The 12584-nt window shown below is 41.7% G+C and overlaps 1 protein-coding gene across 2 annotated transcripts in view; it reads right to left on the bottom strand.

Moving 5' to 3' along the window:
* The window catches only part of SETD4 (SET domain containing 4), a 93569-nt gene that overhangs the window by 27248 nt on the left and 53737 nt on the right, over positions 1 to 12584 (bottom strand). For both annotated transcript variants that reach the window (XM_085621307.1, XM_085621308.1), the window contains exons 5-8: positions 11269 to 11357; positions 9701 to 10130; positions 5813 to 5987; positions 4269 to 4350 (exon numbers count right to left, since the gene is read on the bottom strand). In XM_085621307.1, the coding sequence (XP_085477433.1) occupies positions 4269 to 4350; positions 5813 to 5987; positions 9701 to 10130; positions 11269 to 11357 (776 nt within the window). The remainder of the gene's footprint in view (positions 1 to 4268; positions 4351 to 5812; positions 5988 to 9700; positions 10131 to 11268; positions 11358 to 12584) is intronic.

The raw sequence follows: 12584 nt of genomic DNA, 5'->3' as shown, positions 1-12584 counted from the left end.
AAATGCCATCATTCCTGTGACACCATTTTTTGTGGTACAATAAGCTCAAATCAAATGCATAACTATTGTAAACAAATCTTTTCTACTATTCAAGGCGGTCTGAATGGCACCCTTCACCATATGATTGATTCTCTCAACCATCCCACTTGCCTGTGGGTTGTAAAAGGATGTGCAAGAATTTTACAAAACGCTTCATCTCTGCCGACACCAATTGTGTCCCATTGTCTGTTATAAGCCTTAAAGGAAATCGCTAGTCTTTAAAAATATCCTCCAAAGCCTTTATGGTTGTTCTGGTAGTAATCTCCTTGAGAAATGTTACTATCAACCATTTTGAATGACTATCACAGGCAGCGCAAATTTTATTTCCACACCAACACCACTTAAAGGACCAATAAAATCCATGCATGTACTGTGCCACACCTTCCCATGATCCGATATCCCACCCAAAATGGTCCGCTTCTGCGCCTTCAACCTTTTCTCTCCTTCTTTACAATCTACACATCTCTCTACATCACCAGCCAAGCCAGGCCACCAAACTTTTTCTCTCAGTCTCCTCTAGGTCAACGTCTGACCCAAATAACCTTTATGCGCCTGTTTGAACAACTTAAATTTAAGATTTTCCGAAGGAACACATTTTCCCTATCTCATCATTATATTCTAAACAACCACAGACAATTCCTCCAATATTTTCACAAATGGTTGTACAGGACGACTCACTGCACTCTCTCTCCTGCCACCTCTTGAAATCAACATCATTACCTCTTTCAAAAGAATACAATTCCCCCATTCCTCTACACCATTCTTCCTCTCGCACTGCACCTTGAGTACACTTCATCACATCATCAACACTGGCAACAGCCTCTTCCTTTCTAAACATCTGCACATGTTCTCTATCTACATCTTGCTCCTGCAAAGGTAATCACGTTCTCTATCTACATCTTGTAATCAAGACAAACAATCTGACTAAATATTGCGCCAACCCGCAATGTATTCAATGCAGTATTGATATTCTTGCAAACGAGAAGCTAACTGGGCCAATTTCTCTTACCCTTTGTCCCCACCGCAGTAAAAGTAATTTCATCAATGGTTTGTGATCGGTGCAGAGTATTATCTTGCGGCCCCAAATATAATTCCTAAAATACTCAACAGCCCAAACTGCTGCCAATGTCTCCCTCTCAATAACTGAATAATTTCTTTTAGAATGTGTTAATGATCAGGAAGCAAATGTGGCTGTTTTTTCGCCACCCTCCTGGGCTTGAGATAAAACCCAATCGAACTTGCATCCACTGTAATAATACTTTTGCATGTGACATCAACTGGAACCATGCATAGAAGACCACCTGCCTTGGGTTATTCAATCCTAACATAGGCAGGTCCACTTTCTGCCAGATTTTCACAGGGCATCCTTTGAAGCTGGGGTTTTTACCAAGGTGAATTTGGTTTATGGCCTGTGCTCTTTCTTTCATTGTGATCTGGGACGCGGTTGGGTTTCTCTGCTTGAGACAATTGTCATACCTCGATAATGCCATACACCATTTCACAACTGAGCTATATCCTGTGATTAACTATCAATTTTGGAATGCATCAAATCTTTCAAACCAATCAAATCATATTTTGATCATTTCTGTGTCTAGGAGAAAAATGTTATCCAGCCCAGAAAACCAAGTGCAAGGTCCCATAAAGAAGAAATACACCTAGTCACCCAGGTGTCTCACTTCCTCATGCATCATTAAAATAGAATGCACCCATGAATGCAGCAGGGTTGGTCGGGCTCCTTTGCTGCCACTCAACTACCTTGGTCTGCGCCCATCACATCATTAACGTCTCTGTCAAGAACACACAGCAAGCAGGCATCTGGACTATCGGGATTAGGAACTTTTGAAGGATGTCCGTTGATAGGAGGTGGATGACTAATCACTCCACAGCATTTCCTTGGACCAATCCGCACTTAACCCTCAAAGGGAAATACCATCCCTACCAACCTGTCACTTCCCCGCAGTGAGTGAAGATAATCGATGTTGCTCCAGTAACTGGCTTTTGGCTCTTGATGAAACTGCACACAACCTTACCACCGCATAATCCAATCATCCAGCCCGCCATGAGCCCCCCAAAACAAAACAGTATCTTCGAGTTACAACTATGTGGACAACACGTAAATCATCCTCAAACTAAGCAAATGCCTCCAAGATATGAATCAAGAAGTGGCACACAGCCACCTTAAGCTCAACTGCAAAACCTAGAACGTGACCAGTGGAAACTGGGCATAATTTGACCCCAGAAACATTAACCATCTCCTACCATTTCAGCAGATGAAAGAAATCTAGACATGATCATGGATTGCAGCTTTAACAAATGGTAAATCAAATAAAGCAACTTCTTCGCCACAAGAGCCCTAGGCCACATCTTCATTCATATAGGATTTCTGCATGTCATGTCTTTGTACTGTTGCATCTAGACTGCAGCTGTGGTTATACCTTGAAGCCCCACTCTACCTACTAAAAAATAATTTCACATCATTTCAGCCCCGGAAGCTTCCATTGGCTGCCTGTGGCAAAATACACGTCATTCAAAGACCTGTGCATTCCCACCAAGGTCATCCATACAGAGGAATCGACATTCAAGTATAGTGTGAGACTTAAGTATACTGCTTTTGAAAAAGCCTGGCACAAAGTGAATGGGGATTTGAGTTGCTTTTGTGATCTAAGGGGGTTAGGTGTGATTGAGAATGAGGATATCAATAAAGAAGCTTTTTCTTAGTTCCACCAAGATGGGGTACTTTTATCCTTTGTGGGGAATAAGTTCTTTTTATTGGAGATATAGGTGGAGTTGGTGAAAAACTTGGCAGTCAGAAGGTGGTAGTAGTTAGTGGTGGGGATGTTGGGGCAACAGCCTCACGGATTTGTTTGGCGGCTGTTGGGTGACTGCTTGTTTCTCTTCAGAGTGACAGAAACAGGTGTTGGAGAGACATCCTGTTGTTTCCCACATGGAACAAGACAATATAAGGGGGGTGCCACGAAAACGCCTGTTCGGGGATGTTCCTGAGTGGGAGACAAGCAGAGCACTCGCGCTCTAGCAGGAAGGGTTGGGACCTTGTCAGTGGGGGAGAGTTCTGGGGGGGTGGGGTTGGAGAGTGACGCTTGAGTATGGTACAAAAAGGACGGCAAATGGAATGAAAGGGGGAGCGTTCTCAACGTTGGGAGCTTTTGTTGGGGGTTGGGGAGGTTTTACAGTGGGAGGGGACATGTTCACTTAATGTATTAGTTAGGCAGTGGTTGTTCATTTTTTTTTATTTTTTATGTTGATGAAGTTTATCTGCATACCTGTCCTAATAAAGCGGCATTTTGCTCTCACATGGGCCTGTCCTTTCTGCACCATCTCGCTCAAAGTAGGAATGGTGGCCACCTCGCATTATGTACTTAAAACCATGCAGCGTGCACTGGAAAGCCACTGAGGAAAGGGACAACCTGCAAAAGCACCCGCTCTGGGTAGCTGGCTGAATAAAATGGAAGCTCTTGATGGGACAGAGAGAACATGCACAGGAGGCAGTGTTAGTGGTTTCAGAGATGACCTGTGCGTTTCACCCAGCACGTGACCTAGGCGGCCACCTGCGGAGCCAGGAGACGGCGCGTTCGAATCTCGGGTTGGGCACTTAGATGCAATCAGGTGATTCTGGCGAACTCTTTTAACCTTGTTGAGCATAAAATTCTATATATGTAACATGTAATGCAACTGTATGTTTCTTATGAGTGCAACATCAATATTTAAATCCTAAATTGATGTATAGTATATGTTGTCCTCTCCAAACATCCATGGTTTTGTGTACGACGTTTCACATACCCCTAGGATTTTAGAAGCCGATTCCACTAGCGTCCACAAGGTGGCAGCGTACTCCTGTGTTAAAAACAAAAAAGGCGCTAGCCATACATCCGAGAGCAGGGCTGACCTTTACTTGATTAGTTTGCACAAGTAATTCGTAGTCAAAATTACCTGTCAGGACAGTCCAGAGTTTTACAGTGAGAGCCCACAACGACAGTATAGAGTATACCGCGAGAAGTTAAAAAAGATAAAACTGCTTCTAACCAACCCGCGTTGAAGAAATAGATACTTTTTTTTTTTTTTTTTAATCTACGACCGGCTATTAAACATGCGCTGTTAAACGGATTATTTGTGCAGCGGTCACCATGCAAAACTTCACAGAGCTCATGTCCCAAATGTCGCTTTGAAAGGAAAATATATAAAATAATCACAATAAAAACATATTCACCCACTATGAAAAGCCATGCTCCTTCAACAGGGAAAGCTTTGTATGTTTCTGTTTATCTGTATTAGGGAAATGTTGAAGTAGAATATCTGCAAAATAAAAAGGGATTTTAAACAAGTGTTAAGAATTGGAGCATCACAGATAAAATATCTATAGCTTTCCACTGAATCACCAGGTGAGTATCTACCTATAAACCCCAAAAATGTATATTAAATTAAATTTTGGCAGCTCTTAGTATGACACAATATCCCACACTGGTCTTTAAGACCCATGTACCAATGCATAAAATAATCAGATGTCATAACATATATACACCTCATCTCAGCAGGCAAAGGCACAGGCGCACAACATTCACCCTAGAAAGGTGCCAATCACACAGACACTTGGCAATGAAAGACGTGGTTGCAGCAAAGACAAAATAAACACAACCGCTGTAGGCTACAGAATGTCTACTTATTGCTCCCACAAAAGCAACCAAATCATAAAGCTTCAGTAATAGGGAGCTCGATCTGGGAAAGGCAGTCATGTACTGGTGGTAAGACACCTCCCTCTGCAACCACTCAAGGGTTACCACTAGCGACAAAATTATTGCTGGCAGTAAATGCATTACCGCAGGCTTTCCCCATTCACAAAAATAAAATCGTCCAATTGCGATTGTAGATAACTAGGTGTTCTGCTGGTGGTACATTTTTACCAAATGATAATGCATGGAAGCTAGCAGTAATAGGGAATTTCAAAACCACAGACATTACTGCCCAGCAGAGTGGTAGGGATGGCAACCTGGTCAATTACCAACAACAGAGTTTCATCTGAAATAGTGTCCCCGATATTTTGCAATTCAGTGCATTATCCTGGCAGCTCCAGATTTAAGAATGAGGTTCATTCCCATCATTGCATGCACTGAGATTTCACCAGCCTAAAGCAGAGATTCCAACTGTAGTTCCATGAGGGCCAATCCAGGACAGATTTTAAGAATATGTGCATACAATGAATCTAAAGCAAAATCATTTACAAAGTGGTACTCCAGAAAGCTTGGCATGAACTCAGCCTTCCCGAACATACAAAGGGCTCAACAGCTCAAAGGATGCACTGGCAGGCAGCCACTTGTGAGTTTCACCCATCACACTGTAAAGTATCTCAGAAACCCTATGTTATTCCAAGTTTACATATTCACAGCTCTTTAAACAATCTTATCATTCTTCACTGAATCGTTCCTCACTGGATGCCTGTACATGCTACCCTTATATACACCTTCTCCATAAAACCTATTAAACAACCAGCCACTCTGACATTCAAGCGAGCAGACAACTGTTCCAATAGATTTCACGCAGATCAATGCATGCGGAGATTCATTAGTTCAACTTTTCAGAAGTGGCACGATCACTGGATTACTCCCAGAAAAAGTTAGTAAGATTAAAGCTGCTAGCCATTTGTTGCAAGCCCTTCTTCAGGACTATTCCACGTAAAGGAAATATTCAACCATGTCAAAAAACGTCATGTTCACAACTATTTAGATACATCAATGTCATCACAATAGAGCTACCTTCACACCTGTAGGGATGTAAACTGTGCTGTGTGGATTTTGAACAGCGGCAAACCCATATTCAAGTAGCAGCCGCTGGTTATCGTGCGGTCCATAGCAAATGAAGACTTGCTCATATCTTCGATAGCTTGAGCATGCTCTAATTTCATAGCATCTGCTTTCTGGATTGAAGGCAGCTTCCACCTGAAAAGAACAAAGAACTGGATGGACACATCTCTATCTGTGAAGTGACACATCAGACGAAGTCTAGTAGCATCAAGATAGCTACAGAACGATACACACAAAGGCCCCTCTGCTTGGCTTTGGCTGATGTGAAGTTAAAGCCTGTTCATTTCCTGCTTAGGGGTGAATGGAAGCTAAAGAGAAGGATCTGCAAAGATGCACAGTTATCACGCTTCTGAAACGCAATGACATTTTCTGAAGTGACAAGAAAAAAATATATAAGTGCAATAAAAATATTTTTGACATAGCAGCTCATTCCAGGTTAGCTGTAATTAAGTTTCGGCTGGATAAAACAATGAGAACATTTGACCTTCAACACAAAACAAATCAACTAATTAAAAGTAAAATTACTTGCCAAAAATCCTCGAAACTCAAACACTTATTCAAATTGTGCAAATGTCTAAACAAAAATAAGGTTACAATTTTGATGGTCAAGATGTTTATTATGGCTGTGATATAGGACCATGGGAAATGGGAGCACAATTCCCAAAAACCCTGCCAACGGGGTTACTTACGATCGAAATAATTGACTTTATATTCGGAATTCCCTAATCCTGATGTCAATAATCAGGACATGGGAACATTTCTGACATGAGGTTGCACTTGCCAGGATGATGGATATTCCACTGTCGTCACTTAAATAAACCTGTAGAAAAATCAATGTTCCCAGGGGATGGTCAGGTTGTGATGGGGCACCCACAAAATGTGGCCCTTATAGATATTCAGACACTACACGATCCCAGTCTTTAATAAACATGAATCTAGTTCAAAATTGTTGGAGTGTACGTTCAGGTGGAAAAGTGATCCAAGCCACCACATTTTTAAGCCAGTGCAGGGAATGGATCCCTCCACATGAAACAAAAGTATTTTCAAAATGGAGAAAAGGAAACCACAGTATTGTAGCTGCTTGTGACTCCTGTGCTAATCGTTGCACACAAAATTACTTCTCACACAACAAGAACAGGTCACAGTTATTGGCAATTAGCATTTATATAGCATAGAAATAAGGACACATGCCAACAGCACACTAGAAACTGAAGACGGACCGATCGACACCAGGGGCAGAGACAAAGAGAGTAACTTAGAGAACATGAAGTGGCGCATTAGGCAAGCCACACAGGCAAAGCCTGCATATGAAGCTCCTAGCAGTATAAGTACGGTCAAAGGTCATGGACTAGTCCTGTAGAATGCATGAAAAGACCTGTGGAATCTTGCTGGCAAGCGGAAGGCCCAATTGCAGGCTCTAACAGCCAGCTCAACCACCCTTAAGCACTAATCAGACAAGTCTGTGAAGACCAGAGGCTTCTGCCACACGTCACAGCTTAATGGAGATCTCTAACACAGTACCCCCTGCCATACAGTCACATACTCTGAGCACTGACATCCTAATGTAAATGCTAATGGTAAAAAGAATAAAGGACACAGTGTGTCTTGGAAAACCATCTTCCTAGGCGGCCTGTAAGGGCAATCATATAAAGGAGAACTGTAGCACAGTCTACCTTTGCTCTTTCTCTACACCTGTTAACCACCCGAATCCGTTTCAGCCATAAAATCTCAGACTGGACGACCGCCTGCAACAACGGACATAGAGAATTAACTTGAGAACATAAATAAATGATCGACACAAAAAAAGGAGCCTGTGGAGTGGATCAAAGCTGCCAGCCAAGTGCTGATAACTGCAGCTCGCTCTTCATCACGCACGGCATGGAAAACACTTCCCACACACGCTCAAAACTAATAGAACACACTTCCAGCACACACTCAAACACTGTAGTGTGCTGTTCGTGTGGATCAGCACTGTCGCATCCCAAATACACTGCAGTGCACTGTTGCAGTTCTGAATGCTAAGCTAGACTCAGAAAACGGACCCACTAGAATGTAGGCGTCTGTCGCTGGATCTGCAAATCTGGAGCCTTGGTTCCACTTGAACTTGGCTCAAGTAAAAAGTGAGCACACTGTGGGCACATGCATTTTATAAAACTATATTCCCAGCCTGTATAATGAGGACCAAGCCTTTATCAGACGGTGCATTATAAAGTGCTGTGCTGTAGATTCAGTATTCTGTGCAGGCTTGATTCACAACCTTTCATCTCAATAATACAGAAAGGGAAACGTTGCTTACCTTGTAACTATCTGTTTGTAGCTGGGAGTGCTGTAGATTCACATGCTTTGCACACTTCTGCCACCTAGTGTTAGTCGTGGATGTTGGAAGTTGTTTAACTTCAAAGTACGAATTTCAGGTTTCAGGTGGCTCATGATCCCTCCTTGAGACCCACAATACACCAGGACAAAGACACCACCTCAGACAATGATTTCCCCCATTGGCTTCACACGTACAATCATTGCCTGCAAGCGTGAAGGCGCAACAGGCTCCTTTTCTTATTAAACTAATAGGTCTGAACACTGTGCAGATCTTTCACTTTGTAAATGGTTTTCACAGACATTTATAAAACTGAAGACCTATGGTTGCTGCGCTTTCACTAATCTATAAATAATACAGGTAAGTCCACATCAACAAGTACACTGTGTTGTATAATAGGGCATTTTTGATATACTTACAAATTTATACACACTTCCTCCCTCAAAACTTAAAATCAACTATATTTAATGTAGTATTTACATGGATGGTCTGACTGTTGTGATAATTAGCTCACAAAATTGAGTCGCTGCCACAATCCTGCTATTACTTTTCACAGAAGATTCCATGCTTCCCACTTTTTAAGTCCGTGTTTTGACCGCGTAGGTATCAAACAAACTGCTTGCTAAACAATATACGTATAGTAGGCTTTGGGCTGCCCCTTTCAATCATTGGCTATTTTCAAAGTCACTTTTTGGGTCAGCCCAAAGGAGTATTCATCCATCATTTAATGCCACTGGCTGTCTAGATGTACCCTCCTACTTCCACTAAACATTTTGTATTGATTTGCATATGGGGCTCCTTTAGAACTGCAGCCCTCTCTAACCACTCTTGAATACACCACCCATGTGTCTCACTCTAATGCGCGAATCATGAACGCGTAGAACATTAAACCCAGACCAGTGCTTTGCCAGGGCTGGTCTGGCGTGGAATCCCTCTCAATCACAGAGACAGCTTTTCTAACATACACGAACGGACAGCACAATACGCCTACTTAAATGTACAAAAACCTCACCATTTCAGGCATCAGCTCCTCTCTTTGGAAGGAATTTACGAAGTCCATACAGCATAAAACTCTAAAACAATCCTTATAAAGAAATGGTCTTATATCCTACAGATCTCTTGTACTTGAGTCTGTGTCAGCAGTAAAACATTTCCCTGGTGATGGCACCTGATATTAATGCATACCACTAAATTGAATCTTGAAGATGTTCAGGACCGCTTTGTGTACTAATAGATACATGTTCTACAACAGATTATAGAGGACACTATTCCATCCAAGCATGATAGAATGATATGGTTTTCATACCCAATGTGTACCTATGGCTTGATGATAAATCTATATTACAGGGTGCAGTAGAGCACATATAAATTCACTAGATATACTTCATAATGGATAAATGAAGACACAGTCTCAGAATGTTTTTTGGATTAAAAAGAAACCTCCAATTCAACAGCAATGAAACACCTGAAGCGTTCTAATCTCTGCTAAACAAACACATAAGTAAGTAAATATATAGGGAGCACACGTTCTTACTTGAACTTTAGGGCTGTGGTTTAGCAGATCCAGGAATGGAGCTAGGGCGTACGCGTCCACTCCTCTGGTAAAGCAGTCTCTCTGTGGATGCTTCATATACACTGTCCGAGTATTGACCGTGCACCAGGCCCAACGCAGAGCTTCATAGGTTAAAATATTCTCCACACTCTCTCGAAACAAGGACTGCAGAGAGGCGAAGAAGGAGGCTGCAGAAGAGTACAGTTCTCGGAGAGAGGTTATTTGTTCCTGGGCCTTTCCCCTCAGAGGCTCAGGAAGAAGACTCACAGTAGACTCTTCCCAAAAAACAGGACAGGAGTAGGACTTTGGCAAGACATCTAGGTAAGGCTTCCACTGAGACTCATCTCCAGCGTATATTTCGACCATCAAGAACGTACACAGTGCAAGCAACGGGGATACTGGAGGCTTCCATCTGCAGCCCAAAATAAGCGACAGAGATATTAGATTAATTGAAGCAAGAACACATAAAATACTGGATTAAATAAAAAACATCTTAATGAATGAATGGGCTTAATGCACTAATGTACAGATTTTCTACTTTAAGTGAGGTTTTTGTCACTTTTTTTTACCTTATCCCATGCCTGTCTGTTATTATGCACTTTACGAAGAGCTCCAAAGAGTTCCATTCTCCTAGTAAGCGATAAGGAAAATGCTACTTACCCAGTATGCATCTGTTCTTGGCATGTAGAGCTGTAGATTCACATGTTTTGCATAAGTCTTCCATCTAGTGTTGGGTCCGGATGTTTGCACTTTGTTTTCCTTCGAAGAAGTCTTTTCCAGTCACGAGGTAGGTGACTCCTTCTTTCGGTGATAGTGCGCATGGGCATCGACTCGATTGTTAGATTGTTTTCCCGCAGAGGGTGAGAATGGAGTTAGTAAGGGTAGAATAGAGATGTCCATGTATAAGTATCTAAGTAAGATAGTACTGGAAAAGGTACAGGTGCCCCGGGAGGTGGGTGGGCGCATGTGAATCTACAGCTCTACATGCTAACAACAGATGCATAATGGGTAAGTAGCATTTTCCGTTCAAGGCAGGTGAGGCCATTTCAGGAGGGATATGGCTTACTACTTGAGACCGGACCGCCGTTTCTCAGGCGAGCTTACAACTGATTTGTTTACAGTTAGTCAGTTAGTCTCTGTCTTTACTGGCGCAGATAAGCTAATAAGATAGAATGAAATGCACCCACAGTAATACTAGTAGATTACTTCTAATCACTTATTTCCACATATTGCCTTCGCTATTTAGAAGATGGACCAGTAACAACGCCACAAACTGAAAACTAATTGGGTAGAAAAGCCTGCACCAGCATTGCCTGATCCCTGCCCCCACTGAACAGAAAATGGTGTCAATATAAGGAAACAACCTGGTCATAGAGGAGAGGAGGATAATGCTCGGCACAAGCATCTAAGCTTCCACATTTGAATTCAGTTTTGTACGGTGCAAGGTTCCCATCCAGTACCAAGACATTTCCAATTAGGATATAGGAGGACAGACTACCAGTACAGAGATGAGAAAATAAAAGTTTTTTGCAAATTGTGTCTGAACTTACTTTCTAATATAGTCACCCAAGTAACTTTCAAGTACTGCTCCAGTGGTGAGAAGGCACCTCTCAGGCAAGGCAATAATCAGCTCTCCAGCCTTTGAAAATAAAGTTGAGAATAAAAATGACATTGCTCCTCGAACCAAAGTATATAAAAAGGGCTACATTAGCACGTTAATCGCCAATATTACTATTTCATTGATGGTGCATTTATCACTATCACTCAACAGTTCCAATGTCAAACTATAACTGCCACAAGTCACAGGTTCATAAACACCTGGACACAATTGACTCAAACAAGAGCACACAATCCTTAAAAAAGGCAAACGAGATGTATATCCCGGCAGTGAAAATAAATGTGGCCCAATAACACAAGCTATTTAGAGCAAATGTACTAATAAACACACAGTCACTCTTTTTTTTTACCACAGTACAAAGGTCAAATTCGAGTTTATAACCACAGTACAGCAAACCTGACATGAGAAAAGTACTTTTAATGCCATTCACATTGTAAATTACATGTACTTTACGTGGAAAATCATTTCTCCTAATAGTTACGAGGTCTTTTCAAAGTGATTTTACTATACTGCATAAATCCAATTATTTCTGTCCTATAATGGTCTTTTGTTACAACAAGTACACATGGAATAAACATGACATGAACTGTATATGCAGATGTGCAAACTATGATATGCTATTTCTTACCAATGTTTAATGAAGTGGAGGGGCATCGTGCCTCACCCAAGACTTCACCTCTTGCGAGACATGGCCCCTCCCCACACACAACTGTCACAAATAGCATATTGCACTCTGCACTTGTGCATATATAACACGGTGGCAGTCGCCACTGTGCAGTTATAGTTAGGATCAGGTTTCCATCGCAAATTGATTCTTTGGTTTAAAAATAACTTTGGCCCCATCTGATGAATCTTCATGAAACCTCCCAAACAAAAGGTTCACCTACCTTCGCTTCTTCCTGTAATGTTTTGTAGTGATCCATCTGGCAAGGCCAGAGAAAAAGGTGTTATATGGTTCCTACAAATTTAGTAGGACTGTGTATTAGATCAACAAAACTTCACAATATAGAGAATGAGTCTACTCAGATTATCACTAAATGTTGGTTCGGCTAGCTCACAGTACTGTATCTCAACTTCTAACACTCCAAAATTACAGATGCTCTCAGCAACCTCAAACTTGACCACACTGATACCCAAGGAATTCATGGAAACCGATCTAACCCTTTCGTTTGTCACTTTTGCAAAAAAAAAAGAAGCACTGATATATTTTCAAATGTTTATTGAAAAGGTCTAAACCTTGTAAGTAAA

This window comes from Triturus cristatus, chromosome 8 (assembly GCF_964204655.1).
Source record: "Triturus cristatus chromosome 8, aTriCri1.1, whole genome shotgun sequence".
NCBI lineage: Eukaryota > Metazoa > Chordata > Amphibia > Caudata > Salamandridae > Triturus > Triturus cristatus.
The sequence above is the reverse complement of the archived record's forward strand: the minus strand, read 5'-3'. Positions and strand labels throughout refer to the sequence as shown.